This window comes from Lontra canadensis, unplaced genomic scaffold, assembly GCF_010015895.1.
Source record: "Lontra canadensis isolate GAN:19392208 unplaced genomic scaffold, GSC_riverotter_1.0 scaffold2, whole genome shotgun sequence".
In the NCBI taxonomy this organism is placed as follows: domain Eukaryota; kingdom Metazoa; phylum Chordata; class Mammalia; order Carnivora; family Mustelidae; genus Lontra; species Lontra canadensis.
In genome coordinates this window covers 19,390,702-19,414,260 of record NW_022630996.1, presented here as the reverse complement: position 1 = coordinate 19,414,260, position 23,559 = coordinate 19,390,702, and the positions used below count along the sequence as shown (strand labels likewise).

The window sequence follows — 23,559 nt, the reverse complement described above, 5'->3', positions numbered from 1 at the left end:
ATCTGGTGGGCTCTCTCCTTCTTCTCTGACCCATCAGGGCACATTACACCTCCTTAACAGGTCCCAGATTATACCATTGTTTTTTACATATTTTATCTTATTCCTGCCTTTTCCTCCTACTCCTGCCTGGTTTTGTAAAGTCTGACACTAAACTTTGGTTACTTTTATTTACTACAGGTAAAAGCACAGAGTGTTTTCTATATTATGTGCTCAGTCGATCTTTCATGACTAAATATCATGAGAGACACTGTGGAATCACAATTGTTGATATGCTCAAAAGCTCAAACCAATCCTCAAGAAGTTTTCCAGAGATCTATTACAGGGATCTGTAAGAAGACAATGGTGCCTTGTTTTCATTTCTAAATCCCTAGAGGCAGGCATCCTACACACCCACTGTAACTTGAACTGAGGGGAATCAAAGAATTCAAAAGGAGAGGGTTAGTTTTTTTGTTGGAAGCTTATGGAATATCAGTTTAAAGGTAGTATTTGAATATTCAAGTGTTCTAATCAAGATGTATAAATATTTTATTATTCTACTACTGTACTTTCATTCTCTTAAAGAAATTAAGTCACACAGACTTAACCAAGTTTGTTTTTTAAAAGGAGGAAAGCTAGAATTCAGAGTGCTTCAAAGGTCAATGTTCAGAGGAAATTAGATGACAAGTGCATGGTGTTTTTGTCCTTGATTCTGCTTGTAATTCGTAATTACTATGTAGCTCTACATGCTAGTTCAGAGATAAATAATAACTCTGCTGTCTATTTATTCATATTTTATAAATATTTGGAAGGAATTTTACATCTGTATCTGAATATTAAAAATACAATTTTGTCTGAACATACAATATAGTTTTATATGAATCATGCATATAAAATAGTACTATTAGGAAAGCTGTTTCTGTAACATGGTGATTACCTCCTTAAAGGAAAATAGAATTTTAAAACAATAAGGCTGTTTTTAAATTGTGCGTAGAACCAGTAATTGTGTATTTAAGGCAATTAAGATATTTATTGAATCTTGGTTAAAAGTAGATTCACAATGACATTAAAGAATAAAGCATAATTTATTTGGTGCTACTTTGTGAATGCTTCTTAACTACAAATCATCTCACGACACCATATACAATATACTTTCAATCACAACTCAAAATAACCTACAAAATCACATGGCTATAATCAATATACACTGATTATATTTTTAAAGAAAGTAAGTTAGCAATTAATTAAGTTAAGGTGCAGTAACTTTTTTCAAATAAAATATTAGCACCATACCAGATAAAATGACCTAAAACTATTGGCCTCCTCATATTTCTTAAATAACTAAATATAAACATTTTTTTTCAAAGCACAAATATTAATTTGCAGAATCAGTTCTACAGTAGTTAATATTTCTCTCTTTTGATGCATTTTTCCCCCAGGAGGGAAAAATACAAAGTAAAAACTTTCACAGGATATGAAAATCAAATAATTCTAACCGAACAAAACGTTGTCCTTCAGCAATGAGTTCCAACAGAAGCAAAAGTGGACATTTCCCTACGTATGGTACTAAAAGGTGAGAGTTCAAGTTCTGTGGTATATTCGTTGTCATTGTCATCGCTGGTTACTGTTGAAGACTTCTGAATGCACTCGTCACAGCAACAGCAACAGCATTCCATAAAGGCCCGACTGAAGGGTTTGCAAAGACAGAAAAGGAGGACAGGGGTGACACAGGACTTAAAGAACAAAAGGAACTGGCTGATGATATAAAGCAAGTCCATTGTCTGCTGAGAAACCCCTGTGGCCATGTAGGCAGTAACAATGTTGCAGATATTTTCAGGAATAATGCAAAATCCATATAAAATGGTCAGAGCCACTACTGTACAGTTCATCTGGCTTTCCAGCTGAATCTGTCGTTTATTCCCTCGGGTACAGGCTTTCTCTGCTTTGCGGATCTTCCTTGCAGTCACCAAAGAGCAGGTGATGGTGAAAAGTGTGGGCAAACAGAAGTAACAGCCAAAGTACCACCAGAGTCTTGCACTATCATAGGTAAGGGCTAGAACATAGATGGTGTCTGGTAAATCTGCAGAGACCTTGATGACGCAGCGTTCCGCAGGAGCTCGGCCACTAAACCCCAAATCCTCCTTGCTCAGCTGGCGGAGAACAACTTCTGGAAGTGCTAACAGTAGGGCACCAACCCATATAACAGCAAGCTTGGCTGTTGTCGAAGAACAGTTCTCGATCATTTCATAGTACATCTGCACGTTGGTGGCTGCCCGGAACCGGTCTATACACAGAGCACATAAGGTGAAGGTAGTGACTCCAAGGGAAGCAACCTGTGGGAGGAACACGGAACACATTTATTCTGGGTGATCTCTGAAAGATCATAATACAAGGCAGTAAATACAGATCAGCAAAACAGAAAAAAAAAAAAAAAAAAAAAAAAAAATGAACAATTTCCGGGAAAGGGGAATCGGTAATTGGGTTGGTGACTCTAGCTGAATTATTATGAAGATAAAAATAGGAGGGGGGAAAAAAAAAGAAAGGTAGTGGTCCAAGGGTCATGGAGTCAAAAAATTTTATAGTTGGGAGGACCCATAAGGATCAGTTAGTCCAATACCATTTTATTTTTTTTTTTTTAAGAATTTATTTATTTATTTTACAGAGATCACAAGTAGGCAGAGAGGCAGGCAGAGACAGAGGAAGGGAAGCGGGCTCCCCACTGAACAGAGAGCCCAATGTGGGACTCGATCCCAGGACCCTGGGATCATGACCTGAGCCGAAGGCATAGGCTTTAGCCCACTGAGCCACCCAGATGCCCCCCATTTTATTTTAGAAAAGAGCACAGACACTCCAATAATTTCAGTCACCATGAAAATGCCTACCACCAAAGGTCCAGATAAGGAGTAAGGACAGTTGAGTGTATCCCATTTTCATTACTGAAAAGGCTGGTCATGTTTTCCAGTGTGTGGGTCAGTAGCATGCCCCCCACACAGGAAACCTTCAAAACCTTATTATTTCCAACAAATCAGATGAGTAAAGATCTCCTCCAATTTCTCTTAAATGCAAAATAAAGTGTTTTGATATTATTTTCAAATGCATGCACTTATGGAAAGCAAAAAAAGGAAATTCTCCAGGAGTCAAAATCAATGAAAAAACAAATGCCAAACAGGTCCTGGACCCCTCCCGCTCCATGTTGCATGCTTGCCCTAGGGACATCTGCCAACCCTGATGAGAGTTTCAAGTTGGTTTTAGTTAGATGATGGGGCAGGTGCCCAAGTACACAAAGGTAGGAAAATAAATCTAGAGCCAGTGTACATGAGGATTAAGTCAAAGATCCCTTTATGAATTGGGAACTTCATGAATAGTGACATCTTCATGGGTATAAAGAGAAAAAATAGAGGGATATAGTAGAGAAACTTGTCTGCATTATATGATTTGGATCTAGGTGAACTGGAGATAAAAAAAGAAGAGCAAATTCTAACCAGGAGGCCAAATTTATACTGGCCTAAGGCCAGAATTCACACCATCTATGTGGCTCAAAAAATAAATAAATAAATAAATTATAATTTTAAATTGTCTCAGGCACCTGGTAGAAGAAAACACAAAACCTCTCTGGAAGAATGCACTTTAAAACCAGGTCTCAGAAATCCGCAGACAAAATTTGAGGGAACATGGATTCACAATTAAAAATCACAATATGCAAGAGATAATCCATCACTATAAATTTATGTTGCCAAAAGAAGCAAGTTACAGGATCAGGCAGGCATAAAATAAGTACATTTATCATGAAATAAATACACTTATCAAATTTAAGGTTATATGAGATACTGAAAGAATGTCAAAAGATAGGAGATATAAAAAATAACCATGAAAATATGCAGAAAGGAACCAGATACAAGGTCTAGATGTACCAGCCATAGGAAAATTTCAGATCAGGAAACTCTTTGATGCTGACCACATAGAGCACTGTATCCAAATTCTTATATGCATATGGCCCAGACAGCTAAATAAATCAACAACTAAAGGTTAAGAACCAAAAATATGTACCTATTTTTTCCACAGAGAATATAATTGCATATTCCTAATGTAAACATACTATCATTCAGTAGCCCGTAAAATATTTACAAACATTCTACACACTCTCTAATGGATACACAGACATGTATTCAACACAAGCATACATTTAATGTTATGGACTCTGGCCCAAGCACTCTGCTAGATACTGGGGATATAGAACAAGAAACAATTATTTCCCTCAAGGAGGTCATAGTCAACCAAAAGGGGGAAGGTAGTTCTCAAAGTCACAAGATAAACACAGTAATCATCTGGGAGCATCAAATTTACTCAGCTATTTACAGGAAATTTAAGTAATTTAATGTTTAATAAATGTAGTCATTATATATCTAAATAAAGACGATGAGGGTAGATGGTAAAATGTTCATGAGGTTTAAGATGAAATAGGAGACTAAAGCTCTAGATGGAAACGATGTTTTGGGGTGTACCCTAGGCTCTTGGGTATGTGCATTCACTCTCCTCTGTCTGCTAGTGGGAATGTTTAAGAAGCACAGCTACAGGTCATGCCTTGGCAAAGGGGCAAGGAAACATGTATATAATGCTCTTGTCTAATTTTTTAGGACTCAAAGGGATCATGCTGAAAAAAGGAAAACCATTTGTCATAACAATTTTGACACTCAACACATTAGTTGTTTATCTCCTACACTCAAGCTGTCACTCTTCCCAGAATGATGGCAACTTGCCTCGTGAATTCTATGAGAGTTCCAATGTCAAATGTTCTCCCCTTTATAACACTCCAAACATTAGTCAGTGTCTACTGGTTCCACCCCAGAAAATAAGAACACTGCACCCACGCCCTGACTATTCTCATGACTCTTAGTGGAGACAGTCCGAAAATGAGATATAATGAGGGCTTAAGTGAATGAAAAGCAAAACTGAGGAAGAAGCATGACTCACAATCTAGATCAGGGCAGATCAAGACGACATGGTTGAGCTTATAACCATGATTCTTGTACAAAATCTTGAGGAAAGTTTCCCATAAATACCAGTGTAAGAAATATCCATCCAGTGTGACTGCCATAAAAAGTCATCTCTCCATACATCTCTTTATTTGTTTAAGATTTTTATTTATTTATTTGACAGAGAGAGACAGCATGAGTGAGGAGGAGTGACAGAGGGAGAAGGAGAAGCAGACTCCGCACCGAGCAGGGAGCCCTATATAGGGCTCAATCCCAGGACCCTGGAATCACGACCTGAACTGAAGGCAGACCCTTACCCGACTGAACCTCCCAAGCAACCTCCATACAACTTTTTCGAATTAACTTTGAAATTGATGAATTGTTCACCTTGATGGAAATTTATTTTGCCTCTATGCCAGAGATTCAAAATCATTCTAAAATTGAGGTCCACACTATGCAGCTGTCTTAAGATCAGATCATTACTTTTGTAATGTCAGTAATTGCCACACTTTGCATGGAAATCTGAGGACTGGCTATTTTCTAAAGGTCTGCATCAAAAGTATTATTTAGAAGTTGCGGTATTTTATGGTTTTTGAAACTTCAAATTTATATACTTTTCAAATATTTTGATTTATTCCTCTGTAAGAATGTAAAACAAAACCAAAAAATCCTCAAACTATCAAATGTACACAAATCCTCAGCAAGGCTTTCTGTGCCATCTTCACTAGTGCAAATCTTCGTGCACATCTCTCTGTCACCCACGTATCCGGAGTCAGTCCACAAATAACAAAGCTATAGAGCTTTATGCTGTGCATTCGCTCTTAAAATTATGAATAACATTTCTACTGAAATGACAGTTTGGTAAGACAAAAATACCAGCGAGTCTGATGAGAGACAATCTCTTAGAGGCTTGGTACATCCATTTCTTGGTAGTTTTCGATCATTATTTACAAAGAACACACAACACTCAAGAGATAGCATCTTCTCCCTGATTGCTCTCCTTATTTTTAAACACAGAGTTTTAAAATCTGGACCAGGGGCACCTAGGTGGTCCAGTTGGTTAAGTGTCTACCTTTGGCTCAGGTCATGATCCTGGGGTCCTAGGATCTAGCCCATGTTGGGCTCTCTGCTAAGGGGGGATTCCGCTTCTCTCTCTGCCCCTCCTCCTGCTCTCTTTCTCTCAAATAAATAATAATAATAATAACAAATAAAATAAAATCTTAGAAAAAAATCTGGACCAATTATCATAAGAGCTAGCATTTATACACCCAAATCCCAGTCTGTTACAAAGCATTTCATGAGAGGGAATAGCCAATGAATGTGGGTGGACATGCATTAAGACGCGTGTGTTCCATTGCCTCTCCTTAGATATTTATAAACTGTGCTGCATATCCACTTTTAATTAGAAGATGTTTGCTGCTTCAAAAAGCAAAAAATGTTTTCTAGGTTCAATATATATTTCATTGCACATGATAACAAAAGCCAGGGCAAATTTTAAGCAAGATTTATATGTGCTCCAACTTTCACTCAGGAATTCTACACTGTACTTTATATGAAGATGTTTAGTTCTTCAGCCATATTCCCAAAAGCTTTTGGACTGAGCACCAAATGTGTTTGAAAGAACATGTTTGATCTGTCGTCCTCTTGACGCATCATAGATTGAGGGAAGCTTCCCAGGTTTCATACACACATTGCAGGACGCTCCCGGACCCAGCTTCCTGTTGTCAAATCATACTTCTCTCTGGTGGTGTTCTCCTCAGCTAGGAGCCAGCTGAAGCAGGAAGGTCACAAGAGCTAGGGCCTCTGAGGAAAAATGCTGCCCCAAATGCAGATAACGCTTACTACATTGTTGCCAACAGCAACCGCAGCCCAAAGGCCAGTCCTAGATATCTCCTCCCTCCTGCTGCCACCACCTGCAATGCTATTACTTCAGATAGTTTTCTGCAAATTCACTTCTGCACATGATTTTATGATGTGAAAGAGCAAGAAAGGTACAAAGCTCCTGCTCAGTACTTTCCCAAATTATTTATAGAAGGCCTTAAACCTTTATAAAGAATCAACCTCAGAAATTAATTGATAAAAATCATCTGGATCTTGGGTGTGGGCTAATTTCTGCTTTTTCTGACATAAAATCTACCCATGCAATTAAAATTGCTAAACGCTGGGGGTAACATGAGAAGATTTCAATCACAATTTTTAACTCTATTTGTTTACTTACAGCTCATTGGAAATTCTACCCAGATGAATGGGGCAATTATATGCAATTATAAAACTGTGTCATAAATGCTGGATCTTCTGCATTTAATGACCATATCTAATTGCTAAAATTCAATGTCACTAAGAAATTTGCTCTTGGGAGTAAATCTAGTAAGGGGTAGTTTTTTGGAAGCAACATCCGGAGACATGGAATGAGTAAGATGCAGTTTCCTATTAATTAAACTGCAGTGGGAGAAATAATTAACGTCCACAAAAGCAGAACTATAAACACTTCTCTAACAGACAAGACTATTAATTTTGAGAATCAAGATCAAAGGAAAGCTGGAAGCAGAACTTCTTAACTATTTGGGGAAGAGAGATATAGAGCATTTTGAGGGTGTTGGCATCAAAATACACAAGCAAAGAGAATCGAAATAAACAACTCTAAAATCCTTCTTTCATACCCCAATGTCCTGCTCATCTCTGTATCCCAGAGGAATAATGGTGCAGCACCTTCAGCCCCGACCAAGTCAACGTCCAGAGCAGTGAGGCTGCGGGCCGCTGCAGCCACCTGTAGCATGGTGTCCAGGCATGGGACAGACACAGAGTCCTGACCTGAGTACTCAGGTGGGAAAGAAGCAGCTGTGGTGCCAAAGTATTCTTCCCACTGTCCAAGTTCTACTTCAATACGAACATCAGGCCATGAGAAAACCTGGGCCACCATATTCACTTTGTACTACATTAAATTCCCGTTCACTCAAAATGATAGGAAGAAAGAACACACTGGACGCTTTATGGAAAACCATAAGTAAGGATCTTGGCAGGAAGACCCTGAGCTATGTTTTAGTTGTTGCTCCATTTCTCAGAAGTTTACTGAAAACAGATAAACAAGAAATTGTTGTTTTTTTTAAGTTTTATATTTTTTGTTTTTTAGAGAGAGACGGAAAGAGAGAGAAAGAGATGGTGGGAGAGGGGCAGAGGGAAAGGGAGAGAGACAATCTCAAGCAGGCTCCATGACCCCCGTGGAGCCCAGGGCAGGGCTGGATCTCATGACCCTGAGATCATGACCTGAGCCAAAATCAAGACTTGGATGTTTAGCTGACTGAGCCCCCCAGGTGCCCCATAAGAAACCATTTTCAATAAGAGTAAGCTATGAAGGTACAACTCTTACCAAACAAATAGTATCTTTTGCTAAATTTTTGATATAAATCAGTGATAACAATGATGGGGGGGAAAAGACCAATGTACTTCCAAGCAAAATTACTTTCATATGAAATTGAGTCAACATGCTTCAGTACAGCGATGGGACTAGAATACACTGATTTTTATAAAATAGGGAAATTTCTAGCCAAAGTCATGACAACTATACTACAGCCTAACTTATATTTTACCTCAAAAAGATGTTTAAGTACATCTATTTCTGTGCTGTCCTTTGTATACAAGTAACTCACAAAACAAGGGCATTATTGTTAAGAAAACCCATTCATTTGGACCATGAATGATAATCTATTGTAAGTCTGTGGTTACAGGCCTAACAATCAGTCAGGAAAAAAGCAGGAGGAGCACAGGGTAGAGTTTCCTTTGAAACTCTAAATGGCTTGAGTTTGTATGCCTTTGGCTTCCTCTTGCATTTTCCATAATCCTTATCCTTGCAGCACTGCAGGGCAACTTCTCCAGGAAAGACACTTCTTTGATCACCAGTGGGGAGAGCGTGTTTATCAGAGCCTCTGCTGTGAATAAAATGGTCTCTATCAAAAGGTCTTCATTTCAGAATGCATGTAAGTCATGATACTAGGGTAGGAACACGCTTCCATTAGTGTTTCCAAACCAAAACAGAGCGAGTGGAAGAGATCTGCCTCACCCCTTACAAACATGCATGGATTTCTAAAATGAAATAAAGCTATTTACAGCCACTCTTCCACAGTCAAAGAGAAGGCTTCTTCCCTTTTTCAAAATTAGATTTAATATGACACACCCACATATCATATATTTCCATTTATTTCAATGATACCCAACATATTTTATCTATACTTGATACTCAATGTCATGGAAAAACAAAATATTTGAAGGCATCAGCTGTCCTTATAGTTTCATTCTCCACCTTCCACCCTCTTGCTTAAGCTTGGTAACATGCTCTTCCTTATTTTAAAAACAAGTGAGACTATTTAAAAGCTAACATACCATCTCCAAACTAGTATTGATTTTATAAATCTTTCTTTACTTTTATAGTCCCACCTTGACATAAAGTTTCCTACCAATTGTGACATCTGAACTGCAGCACAATATATTTCTTTTGGAGAAAAAAAAAATTACAACTTGTCTAAAACATTATAATTTGGTTGTAAATATGTCCATGCTCATTAGTATAAAAAATACCAATAAAGCAAGATTAACATCATTTGACCTAAGAGGGAAGCAGTTGATTGAAATCAACAGATCTTAAGGAATCTATTTATTCTCAATAATAGTATTCATCCCACGCCCATTGTCCTTGGTATTACTGTAATGTTTCTAATCAATCTTAAAGTGACCTGGAATTTCTGCTATTCACCTAGAGGTTCTGATGAGTTTCCAAAGAACAGAGATAAATTTTCACCAGTTTTCCTTTGTCCTTAATGACTTTAGTCTGCATGACAGTAAACCTAAAGTAAAAACACATTCCTCATCCATCTGTGGTTGGGTAATTATGATTTGATTGACACCAAGAAATAATATTTTAAGACAAAATTTCTCTGCTCTTAATCAAAATTCCACCCCTGGTAGTCTATTAAGGAAGTAGTAATAAAATTAATTCTTATTCTTAATTATTCTTATTATGAAAAATAAAATTCTTCCTTCAACCCTCCTATAAAAGGCACCTATCTCTAAATCTCAAAGCTTGCTGTGAGTTAACAGATGCTTTTCTCATATAGGAGAGATTTGAACCCAGGAGAAGACAATGAAGGGAGGAGAAAAGGCCCTGGGGGTGGGGAGCGCTGAACAGAAAGTAAAAAATGGCCTGGAACACAGTCATGGACCTAATGAAAATGACTCATTCCAGTCCTGGATCAAATCACTGACCTTGGCCTTGTTAATGCTATAACGACTCAAGCGTGCTGACAAATAACATTAAAAACTATCATAAATTCACAAACCAAAAGTATTCTGTCTCAGGAACAAGCCTGGCAGTGTGATTATATCCTGTGTTTTATAGAAGTTTTATGGAAAGTATGTATACCTACTTTTCAAATAGACCCATATCTGAGATTGCAGCAACCCCATTCTCCATTCTACCTTGAAATTTTAGATGAAATCATCTCCTCTGGCACAAAGAATATCATTCTATTTAGGATACTTTAGAGTTAGTCTTGGCAACAAGGTTGAGTTAATTACTGGACTTAGCAGGTCAATTCTTGGGAAGTAAGAGGACCAGAGGGTCCCCAGAGGGAGGGAGCAGGAGTGCAACGCCAGAGACAAATCTCACCGGAGAGCTGCCTGCCCTCCCTTTCTGCACATAGTCCACACCCCAGACACAGATCCCTGGGTTTCCAATGTGACACTGTTAAATCTAGTAAAGAGCTAGTAAAGGTGGAAACATTCTGTCAAGATCCATGTAGCATAAGGGTAAAAGGCAAGGTAGATAGACCTTCACCTACTCAGCCTGGAAATCATAAACCCAGATCTATTTTGCTTTCCCAGACATACTTACATCCTTTTTGCTGTTGAAGGATGCTTTGTTGATATAACTAGATACTTTGGCAGTTCTTGGGAACTCAGGATAAGTCCTCACTCTGATTTTGTGCTTGAAATATTAATCCAATTTTGAGAAAGTCCATTGTTTATGCTTCCCTTTCTATGACAGGGTTAAGATATCCATAATAGGGTTTAACCTATCTCCCTTTTCAGCCTTTCTTCCTAGGTTCTCTAAAATCAAATTAATTTTTTAAAAGATTTTATTTATTTATTTGAGAGAGAAAGAGAGAGAGAGAGAGAGCGTGCAAAAGCAGGGGGAGGGGCAGACGGAGAGGGAGAAGCTGGCTTCCCACTGAGCAGAGAGCCCAATGGGGGACTCAATCCCAGGACTCAAGGCAAAGGCAGACACTTGACTGAATGAGTTACCCAGGCACCCCTCTAAGGTCAAATTAAATAATAGGTACATTTTTGAGATTTTCAGAAGAATAGGACTCAAATGTACTATTATAACACTGTTAGATGAACCATTCATTTAAGTAAAATTTTAAAATTTGACTTATGTAATTCCTTATGGCTAATAAGGACTAATAATTCCAAAGCAGAGATGGTCATCATAAGCATTGTATTCTAAATAATAATTCAGAATTTTGTGTTCCAAATGAAATTTCTAGGGCTGTCCCATCTGCCAGTTTATCTTGCTAATGATTTTTATGGGCTTCCTATCCCACAAAAGATTGAGAAAACAAGAAAGCAAGAATCAAAAGATTTTCATATTTTTATCTTTTCACCATAGATCTAGGCTGAATAGAATTTATAAAGACTAATAATATGAATATGATAGAAAAAGAATTAAGAGTGAGCACCGTTTTCACTTGAAGTAAGTACAGTTCCCTTGAAGTGAGCACAGTTTTCCCTAATAAGTACAACTGTAAGCTGACTCATTCCAGGACCCACTCCTGACTTTCCATAACGCCTTGTTTTAACCTCTAGTATAGTGCTTACTACCCTGTAGAACATTACTTTACTTCTCCATAACTTTAAAAGCAGTAATGCATCTATGTTATTCATCTCTGGAAACTTTCCCTCCTTCACGCCCACTCCTTCTACTCCCATCCCTACCTATTATCATATCCAACAGAGTAGAAAAGCTCAATAAATGTTTGATGAATAAATGGATAATAAATAAACAAATGAATGATGACATATATGGAAAAGGATTATAGAAAATAATGAATTATTCAAACTATTCTTTAATCAGTTATTGGGTGCTGGGGTTTTGCATATAATCCTTCCAAGCTGAATGCCAGCAAGTATCTCTAGAGGGGAAGTAAAAAAAATTCCATTTCTGTGTGTACTTCACTGACGAGATTTAGAAAAGAATGACATTCTCAGTATAGTCACTAGTTAAAGAAATTATTTAAATTTTACATTTGAATATCATCAAACTTCTCTTTCTTATACAGAACCCAAATTCAGTAAACTTCACCATACACTGTTCAATAAATGGCATTATAAATAAGAACTCCTTCTATAACTTTTTAAATCTTTTCTTCAAAAGCCATCAGCTTAATATTTTTACTTGCATGGGAATGTAGGAAATGATTATAAAGGGATTAATGGGAAGTCATAAAATATTTGTTGAGCACCATTTGCATACATTGAGTTTATTTTCTCTGAGAATATTATTAGTGACTTTCAAATTGCTCATAAAACTGTAAGTTTCCACTTAAAAGTCCATCAGAATATTTAATGGCTAATCCACAACTCAAGTGAATTTACCATCTGTCATGATAAATGTGCTATTACTTGAGTGTAGGGGTTCTAGGGAACTCTGTGTGGCATCGCATACCTGGATGGTAAAACATCTTCAGCTTCCAGAACGCTTCTTTTCTTACCTGTCAGTTCTAACTACAATCTAAGGCAATGAAAGAGCCATCTGTTTCACTCAGTTTAAAACCAGTATTTCTAATGCCATTGGAGAATCTGGCTCTTTTCTTCACAAAACATTGTAGATCTTTCCCAAATCATCCCTGGTCCAGAAGCCCTGGTGAGATGCATTTCCTTTATCCATCCTCTACCCTGATGCAGGAATCTTGTATCCCAGGAAAATAAAAGTACAGTTAGGGGCTCCCCGGGTGGCTCAGTTGATTAAGAATAGGACTCTTGTTTTTGGCTCAGGTCATGATCTCTGGGTTGTGAGATTGAGCTCTGCCTCAGGTTCTGTGCTGGGTGTGGAGCCTGCTTAAGATTCTCTCCCTCTCCTTTTCCCCCTCCCTCATTCAAAACTTCCAATTAATGTCCAAATAGAAATAAATATTTAGCGGTGGATCTGAATCAGATGATACACTGACTGGCTGGCTTTCATCAAGTAATGAGCAAAGATCTGTTCCAGTTGCCACATTTAGTGCCTGAATCATTTGGCTTTAATCATTTGTAAGATTCTTAAAGGAATGGTGTGATAGGGAACTCCTATGCCAGTCTCCTATTGCAGTCCACACCCAGACCTCCATATAGATCCATCTCTCTCCCTCCCTCTCCCTTACCCCTCTCTTTTCACATACAACTCTCACTTTGAGTATAGTTCTGTTTGTTTTTTATTTCTTGTTTTCTTTCTGGTGACTATTTGATAAGCTAGCTGAAAATGATGTGTCTATTAGGATGGCCACCATCCACTCAGATTCTCTTCTCTCCTATTCCCTTTTCCTACCATTCCATCTGCCCTTGATCCTTAAAGGACTTACCACTAGGCTACAAAGGCATCAGAATTCTAGAATAGAAAGAGAGAAGTTATCAACTACAACATTTCCCAGTATGTTTCCACTCATAGCAACATTAAATATGATAAAACTACTTTCTAGCAACAGACCCTGGAAGCTGGCTACTCTCCCCAAGCCTTATGCCAACAAACTGAAATAAAATAAGAGTTGAATGTAAATTGCAAAGACATGTAATTTCTGCTGAAGAAATGCCTATTTTTCTACACAAACCCAACTCTCCCCAAAATTCCACTATCTCCTTAAGATTATGCTAATACTCAAGCTCTGTGGAAAAAAAAAAAAAGGAACTATGGTAGAAGAAGAAAAGAAGGCAGAAGGGAAGACAGGAGAGAAAATTGAGAACATATTATCTGAAGATTAATAAAATTAACTGTGGTGTAGTTACTATGGAAAACAGAATGGAGATTACTCAAAAATTTAAAGGGGTGCCTACATGGCTCAGTTGGTTAAGCATCTGCTTTCTGCAACAGGTCATAATCCCAGGGTCCTGGGATTGAGCCCCACATTGGACTCCCTGCTCATCGGAGAGTCTGCTTCTCCCTTTCCCGCTGTTGCTCCCCTTGCTTGTGCTCTCTCTCTCTCTCTGTCAAATAAATAAATAAAATCTTAAAACAAATTAAAAATAAAATTATCATATGATCTAGCAATTTCACTTTTGGATATTTATTGAAGAACATGAAAACACTAACTTGAAAAGATATGCAACTCTATGTTCATTGCAGCATGATTTGCAATAACCAAGATATGGAAACAACCCAAGTGTCCACTGATGGATGGACGAATGGATGAAAAAAATGTAGTATATGTACATATGTATGTGTACATATACAGGCACACACACAAATATACATACACTGGACTATTATTCAGCCATAAAAAAGAATGAAATCTTGCCTTTGTAATAACATAGACAGACCTCAAGGCATTTTGCTAAATGAAATAAATCAGATGAAGAAAGACAAGTACCATATGATCTCACTTATATGTGGAATAAAAAAAAAATGACACACACGACAAAAACCTAAAACAAAAAAAAACTAAGCTTATAGATACAGAGAAGAGATTGGTATTGATAGAGGCTGGCAGTTCTTGAAGAGTATCAAGATACAAGCTTCCAGTTATAAAATAGGTCATGCGGATATAATGTACAACATGGAGACTATATTGATAATACTGTATTACATATTTGGAAGTTGTTACGAAAGAAAGTAGATTTTAAATGTTTTCATCATAAGAAAAAATAATGTTGTAACTACGTAAGTTGATGGATACTAACTAGAGTTAGTGTAGTGATCATTTCACAATTATACAAATACCAAATCATACTATGTCATACACCTAAAACTAATAGAATGTTATATGCCAATTATACCTTAATAAAAAATAAAAATTAATTGTGAATAAAAGTTTAAAATAACTAAGAAGTATTAAAAATAAAAACTGGAAAAGATGAAACAGATTACTATCAGAAAGGTAAATCATACATTATAAATCAGTAATAAGATGTGTGGTTATAAAAAAAAAAGCCAACAAATAAATATAAGTAAAAAGTGAAGAGAAGGTAAAATCTAGATCATAAGAGGAGATAAAATGTCAAATAATTTTCAGAAGTCTTTGGTCAAGAAGAAAAAGATTTGGGGGGGCGGGGAGATTTTTGAGAAAGTTTTTATTTGCAGTTTCTTTTACCAGTCTAAAACACTTTGTGATTTTAAGAATTTAAAAATATAACCTACATAGCTTAATTTCATCACTAAAATAATCACCTTTGAAACATTAAAAAGTGCAATTGGCTCAGATGATTGCAGTTTTTAAAATTTAGTGAGTTACCAACTCTGGAACTTACTGTTGATTTATGAGAAGCAAGATGAAACTCTAGAGTATAAAAAGTTATAAATTTCATCATATAGCAAATGATGTTAACTGGGCTTATTTCTTCCCTACCCATTGGATATAAAAATCTTTTTTAAAAGATGGCAAGGAGCAGACATAAAAGAGAACACTCATTGGACATTCTTGCCTCATAGATATTTATCTAATAAGCAAACTTGAGTTGAGGGTCTGGCTGCCACTGACCAGGTGTAAGTGCTTAAGATGATCATTTCTCCTCTCTGGGCCTCATGTTTCATCTTTAAAAATCAGGGGGTTGGATCAGAGTGCCATCTGGTTCTAATTTAACCTGAGAATTCAAAAGCCACTGGGGTGTAGCCCAGGGCTCCTGACCCAGATTGCCCCCCAACAAATTCCTTCAGGTATGAAGTGTTGATTCCCCCCGAGTGCTAAGACTCTTGGTGGCTGGTGGCTCTCAGGTGCATCCCTCTCTAGGAATTGCCCTTCAGAGACATCCACCCAGATCAAGGTTATGGCCTCTTCCTGGAAGCAACTTCCATCCAGTGACGGGTCCCTCAGGAGACATAAAGGCTGTCTTGCCTCAGTTCAGGACATGCGACAAGGTCCTCCAGCCAGGGAGCTCCTGTGGTGTCAGCGGAGGACTCTGGCATCTGGATCACAATTCAACTTCTCCCTCTGCCCAGTCCTGCCTCCTTCATTCCCTACTAGGTGTTGAAGATGAGCACATGTCCCAGTAAAGTTCCTGCAAACCAAATGTCCACATTTGGGTCTGTTCTTTTGGGAACAGGATATGGAACAGGCACTAAATCTCTCTTCTGTGAAAATAACGTGCCTCCTAGAGGCAGAAATGTTTGACTTTGAAATTTGGATTGTATTTCCTGTTCTCATCATCAGGAATTACAGAGCCGATACTACTATGCAGTAATTTTTTCCACAAAACATACTAATGCATTATAAAATTATTTCAGAAGAATAGGATAGAAATGTAGAAACACTACATCTTAAGATTTTCATTCCCTACTTTAACAATAAAAATGCATGCTACAGTCTAATTTTTAAAGAAAAAATTAGTAATTTTTTTTTTCTAACCTTTGCTTCTCTGAGGAAAATAAAGTGTAGTACTGATAACTAAAATAAAAAGCAGGGCTATAAAGAAGGGGGGAAATGTAGAGGGAAAAAATAACAATAGTTGTTTTAATAATAAGAAAGGTAAAAAAAATCTTAAGGAGCAGAGAATTAAATTTAAAAATGAAATAAAAATGAAACATACATTTTAAAAAATCCTCAGAGTTAGAGAGAAAGAAAATTAAAAGACATACATGATAAATACCATCACTCAAAACTCATAGGTCTCATAAACTAACCAAAGTTTTTATATTCTTTTCTGAATTTGGATGGATTCCTTTCTTTCAAAGTCTTTTTTTTTTTTTTAAGAAATGTGTAATCTTTTTTTTCCCTTTCCCCAGGTTTTTTTGTTTTTGTTTTTGTTTTGTCCCCTTTACATTGTTTTTTCCTCAACTGTATAAAGGCTTCATCATGCCCAGTACATTTTGGACAAGACGCTACACTTCTCTGTTACTGGGGGTAACTCTCCTGTTCACCCTGTAGTTTACTTTTGTCTCATTCTTGCATATGTCAATTTCTTCTGCATTATTCCAGCAAACAATAAAGAAATCTTAAATCTTGACCTTGAAAAGGCAACTGATAGACATTTCTCCTACATAAATTCAGCTACCTCCCCTGCAATTCAAAAACAAATTGTCTACCCAATAAATTAGATATTTCAGAGCTACTTGGAGCCTGGCAACAAGAGAAACCCTAGATCTTGGTAAAGTAGCAACAGCTGATTTAGTCAGCATGGAATGATTCTGCATCTGATCCCTGCCAGGATAACAGAGGGTCTTATTTACTGTCTCTTCCCTTGATTCTTCTAAGTAGGTACTGTTTTCTGTTTACTTATCCCCTAGCTTTAGGCCCTGGAACAATGTTGAACATAGTGTCACTGGCTCTGGTGCCAGACAGGATCAGGGGCTCTGGAATATTTACAGTTTCCCTTCTTCTGCTTCCATAAATGAAATGGGCAGTCTGAATGGAGGAAATCAAGGGCCAGCTGGCTACAAACACAACTGGCAACAAAGCACTTGGGATCCTTCCAAGAGCTGGTGTTTAAAGAGAGGCCATTTAAAGAGCAAATTCCAACCACCATAATAACGGTTCAGGACACTAGCTGTAAGACGAAACAATAAAATTTTACTCAGCAATATTTTTGTTTCCAAAGTTTGCAACCTATTATATGCTCCCTTCTTTGTAAGAAAAATTTCTAGTCTTAGTCAATCTTTAAAAGACCAATCCATTACATCTTAACAAATGACAAGTATATATTATATACTTTGAGAATGTATATATATATGAATTCTGGCCAAACTGTTATTTTTGCTTAAGCTCATTCCTATAAAATCAATAAAACTGTTAAGAAATTGAGAAGGAAAGGAGAGAAATGACACAAGAATTTAGATGGGATGGCATGGCAGAAAGCCAAAGGACACTTAAACTAATTTGGGAGGTTATTAATATATCATGAAGCCAATTGACAAAGGTAGATTTCCTTTGTTAAATAAAAAAATATTTCCATTCTGGTATTTAAGAAAAATTCAATAATCTTCATGGGGAAAAAGCATGTTGGAGTACTACTCAATAAACAATACATGGTTTTTTGTTGTTGTTGCTGAGTCCTGGTAATGACAACCATAGACTGGCTATTGATTAACCCTAGAATCTCTGATAGGTGCCAAATCAGAAATATATATGAATGCCATATTCAGTGAGAGAAATTTAAAATGTAAATAATTCTATACATGATGAGACCATAATCATTTCACAATCCAGGAGCAGATGAGTTTGAAGGTGAGCCTCTCTTTTTCAAAGATTGAGAAGAGAAATGGAGGAGGGACCCAGAAAAAAGGTAAAGGGGTTCATCAGCTAGGTATGTGAGAGGCATAGCTGTTCTGATGCTATAAATCCCAGAAACGGGTAAAGCCAGTAGTTTGAGACCCTCTGGAGGGCATTACCTCGATATAGGGCACAATCTTGCAAGAGAAGTCCTCCAGCAGCCACTTCTTGGTCAGCTCGTGAAAGATGACAAGCGGAAGACAGAAGAAGATGATGAGAAAGTCCCAGAAGGCCAGGTTGGCCAGTAGGGAATTGGAGATGCTCCGCATGTAGTAGTTGTGACACACGATGCACATCACAGCCAGGTTGCCAATGATGCCAGTCCCGAAGATCACCACAGACAAACACATGACTGCATAGGCTCCGTATGACTCCTGGGTCAGCGGGTAGAAGGGGTTCTTTAGTCGCAAGCGCCGGTTGGTGCTATTCCCCCCGCGGGAACCCCCGCGTTCGTGGACCCCTTCCCCTGAGGACCCATTCTGGGCCAGAGCCCTGCCAGGGGGTGCGATCGTCCGCCATTCGTGCCCCGACGGTCCATTGACCATCTTGGGTGGGGTGTCGTGGTGGGAACCCTGGAGTTTCCCGCCTCTCCTTGGCCAGTAATAAAGGTCGCTGGCTCCGGGTTCTGTCCTCACACTCTGCTCTTGACTGTGCCCAGAAATTCCAGCGCCTCTGGGACCCTTCTCTTTCCCCTCTGTGGTCTGAAGGAAGAGTTGGAGAGCCGGAGGGTTCCCTCTCCCCAAAGTTCCAGGAAGCTCCTGACCCCAGGCACCTCTCCACCTCCAGGCTCCAGACGACCTGGCTGGAGGTCCCGAGGGTTCCGCGGCCCACGCCTCAGCCCCTCTTCCCGCACCTGGGTCACCGCTCCGGGAGGCCCTTAGGTTCCACAAGGGCGCCGCCCGCACCGCTGCCTCCTGCTCCTCCTCCCTGGGCGCACGAGTTAGCAGAAGGTCTTCTGCAGAATTTCCCAGTCCCCACGCGTCCCTGCTGCGACGCTGGCTCAGTGCAGGTGAACAGTTTTCCCCCGGGCAAGTTTCGTTCCTGGGCGATGGAGCCGATGGAACGGCAGGCGAGGCAGAAACCTTGAGCAGTAGCAGAAGCAGCAGCCGCAAGGTGCGGACGAGAGGCGCGCCCGGGGCCCGCATGGCTCGGTGAGGGCGCACCCGGCAGCCGCGGTTCCTGGTTAGGACCGACACCTGCTGCCTAAGTTGCTGCTGAGAGTTAGACACATGTCACAACTCACCCCCGCCCCGGCAGCGAGGGACGGGAGCTTACGGGGAGGCTGGGGGATGGGTCTTGGGTCACAAACCCTCCCCCTCTACAAGCCTTCCTCTTTTGGCTTTCCGTGCATTTCTCGGCCAAATCCAACCCGAGCGCTGCGTATCCCCAAGGTTCAGAGAGGGAATCGCTGCTCCCGGTGGCTGACCTTGAAAAGTTGCAACAACACCTGACTGTTGATTAATGTTGCGACTGGGAGAAGCCCGGACCAAGCCCCACGTTCCTCCCAGCCTTTGGGTTGCCTTCTTGGTAACAGTTGCTCTGCCTATTTACATCCTTCCCATAGCGCTTTATCCAGTTGGTAACAGTTGCTCTGCCTTTTTACACCCTTTCAATACCGCTTTATCCAGTTGCAAGCCGAGGTCGCTAAAGGGAGAGAAAAACAAGTTGCCCTTCTTCAGATGACTGGCAGCCACAATCCCGCTCCCGGCTCGCTGGAAACAGGTAGCCAACAGCCGAGGCCGCGCAGATGCGCCGCGGAAACTCTTGCCCCACCTAACCACAGAGACTTGAGAGGGTACCGCTGCCGAGGAGAAGCGGGTTTCCAAACCCGCGGCCACTGTCAAAGTTGCTTCTCCTCCTGCTCAAAGTTGACCAGGGGGCGGCGCGGGCTGCAGGGCTGCGCGTCCTCGCGGACAAGGGAATCGGTGGTGGGGGTGGGGAGGGCGGGCGCCGCTCCTCGGTGGACCGTGCCGGCGGCCGAAGGAGCGGGTTCCTGCGACAACAGGCGCAACCCGGGCGGAGAGTGTGGTGCCTGGAACCGCCGCGGGCGAGGCGGTGCATGGCCGGAAACGGGGAGGTGGCCCGGCCTCTCCCCGCCGCTCCAGTCGCTGCGCGCGCGGGCGAGACCCAGCGCTCGGCTCCTTGCTTCCTCCCCCTCCTCTGCCTCCTCCGAGAGAGGCTGGTTTGTGGGGAGACTGGATTCCCTGGTGGTTTACGACTCACTAAACCCACACACGTTTCATTCAAGCCCTTTGTAGCGGCTTTCACTCGTAGGAGCTCGAAGCCGAGAGGGAACAAGGGCGGAGGCGCGGAGCTAGAGATGGGCGGGACCCGTTAATTCCCCAGATGTCGGAACCAGCTTGACGGGTCCCGGAGACCCGTGCTCTCGCGTCCAATCCGCCGCGGCGGGTGCGCATGCCCAGGCCTCGGCCCCGAGGGAGTAGGAAGGCGAACAGCTCACCTTCTTGTATTCCCAAGAGCTGAGACGCGAGAGAAAGGAAGCTCAGAGGTTTCAACCGTAGAGAAAGAGCAGTTCCGACAGTGGGACGCTGAGCGAAAATGTTCAGGATGCACCATTCCCTTTAACACTTGAGTTAGGAGGAATGCTAACAAGGGTTACTTAGAACGCTCGGAGTACAAAGAAAGTAGTTTTGTTTTGTTTGATGAACTAGTGGGAAATGACAGGTGGGCGGAAATTAACTTGAAATAACTGCCAGTATGGCTGACCATGCTTTCCAACCTTTACAATAAACCCTCCACCCCTGCCACAGTTGTTCAGGGTATAGTTAATAAGACAGACAAATATAATACAAAATAGACAAACCGGTTCAAAGAGAAAGTGATACAGGAAGAAATAAATGCATTTTGAAGTGAAAAAAGGCAACATCTAGAAAAACAGGAAAAAATACAATGAAAAATACGATGCCAATTGTGGTGAGTATAGAATAATGGCCCTCCAAAAGATGTCCACATCCTAATTCCTAATACCTGTGAAGATTTTAGCCTTATTTGGCAAAAGGGACTTTGCAGATGTGATTCAGTTAAAGATCTTGAGATGGGAAGAGTATCATGAATTATCATTCAGGTGGGTCCACTGAAATCACCAGGGTCCTTACAAGAAGGAGGTAGGAGGGTCAGAGAGACCTGGGGCAGTGAGCCAAGTACTGCTGGCAATCTCTGGGAACTGGAAAAGTCCCTGACTGCTCATTTTAAACTTCTGACCTCCAGAACTATAAAATAATGAATTTGTGTTAAGCCACTACGTTTGTAATAATTTGTTGCAGCATCAATAATAAACTAATATACCAATTAATCTGAAAATATAGACAGCAGCAACAATTTTATTGAAAAATATTAACTACCAAAAATAGCTCAAGAAGAATTTTTTAGGAACCTAAAGATAACTGTAACATTAAAGAAATCAAGTCATTCATTCATCATATTCTACCTATCGAAAAGCACTACACATTATCAAATCCTAAGGAGCAATTACTTTATATGAAATGTTTCATAACTGCCCAATTAATTTTATGAAGTCGTAATAACCTTAATATCAAAATTAGACGATGACAGAAAAAAGAAGAAAAGGGCTAATAGCACTCATTTAGACATTAACTAATTCGTTGACATACAATAATTAATTATCTCAAGTGCATTAGTCCATGAAACAAATATTCTACTCATGTTATTCAGAAGAGCAGTGAACAAATGCAAGGTCTGCTCCCTCTGAATTTATATTCTCTTGGGGGAGGCAGATAATAAACAAGTACATATACAATATGTCAGGTGATGATTACTATGGAGAGAAGAACGGAGAGTACGGAAATAGAGTAATGGATGGGGAAAATATGTTCTTTTATAAGGATGGCCAGTGAAAGCCTTTCTAATAAGGTGAATTTTGAATACTTGATATATATGAATAAACATATAATCCAATAATCCCAAATAAAAGCCTGACAAATTCAACACCACCTCTTTTTTTTTTAAATATGGCATAAAATAGGGCTTATCCTAGAAATGTCAGGATAGCTTAACATTTAGAATACTTTTTAATGATTTACAAAAGCAAGCAATTTATGAAGTTAAGGAAAAAACATATTAATCTCAACATGCAGGAGAAGCATTTGGTTAAATGCAATCATCATTCATTATGAAAACTATTAGCAAACTAGAAACAGAAAAGAAGACTTCTTTAATATAACAAATGTTAATTTAAAAATAAAGCAAACATTTATGTCAAAATAGCAGAAACATTCCCTTTAAAATGAAAACAAGACATGGATCACCTCTTCTATAATCAGCACTGTACTGAAAATACTTACCAATGAAATAAGACAAGAAAAATAAATAGTTGTAGTGAAGAAGTACAATTGATGTTTTTTTGTAGATTAGATAAGCCTATATACAAAATTTAAAGTGAATTAACATTTACATAGGTACTAGTTGTAACTTACCAGATATCAAGACTTACTTAACAATGGTCACAAAAAGAGCATGATATTGGTGCAGGGAGGACCAAAGACACAAATGAAGTAGAACAGAAGACAGGGAAGCATGCATAAACTTATGTGAGAATTTGATATAGCAAGAAAACTGCCATTACAAAAATGATAGTTGAACTAGTCAATAAATGGTACTGAAATAAATTGATAATCCATAGAGGAAAAAATAGTTATATTTCTTTCATCATACTATATACAAAATATATTTCAGAATAAAGATCTCAATATGAAAAGTAAGTAATTAAAACATTGAGAAGAAAATATAGGAAAATGTCATTATGAAATAAAAGTGGAAAGGTTTCACAGAAGAAAAAGTACAAAAGATAAAATGATAAATATGATTTACTTAAAGTTTACATTTCTAAACCAACAAGGAAACCATCAGCAAAGTTAAAATCAAGCCACAGAATGGGTGTTGGTTGTGGTATAGAAGAAGTAGTGAGATCTAGTGCTGAGAGAAAAGTCTAGCTCCAGTGGGTCTTTTAAAGACCCAAGACATGCTATGGTACAGGTTTATAACTGCCCACTAGAAATATTTTATAGTGTGACACTTGAGCACACTCGCTCAAAGCTGAATTATTATTACACAAGTGATCATAACAAAATGATATAATTTCTATGAATTTGCAAGCACATTGATAAAACTCCTGAGAGGACTTTCCAAGG

At 39.2% G+C, this 23,559-nt stretch overlaps 1 protein-coding gene across 1 annotated transcript; it reads right to left on the bottom strand.

The window, feature by feature from the left end:
• Window positions 1-1,042: 1,042 nt before the first annotated feature.
• GPR37 (G protein-coupled receptor 37) lies at window positions 1,043-20,329 on the bottom strand. Its single transcript, XM_032870103.1, has 2 exons — window positions 18,511-20,329; window positions 1,043-2,309 (listed from the first exon to the last, which is right to left on the bottom strand). Exons 1-2 carry the CDS (start codon window positions 19,534-19,536, stop codon window positions 1,491-1,493), a joined length of 1,845 nt encoding a protein of 614 aa, XP_032725994.1. The 5' UTR covers window positions 19,537-20,329; the 3' UTR covers window positions 1,043-1,490.
• Window positions 20,330-23,559: the final 3,230 nt, after the last annotated feature.

What these genes read in the sequence shown, in the direction of transcription:
- GPR37 (XM_032870103.1), bottom strand. Translation starts at nt 19,536, where the DNA reads ATGCGGGCCCCGGGCGCGCCTCTCGTCCGCACCTTGCGGCTGCTGCTT. An exon ending in AGATTGTGCCCTATATCGAG is followed by an intron (nt 2,310 to 18,510) that starts GTAATGCCCTCC and finishes TTCCTCCCACAG; the next exon opens with GTTGCTTCCCTTGGAGTCAC.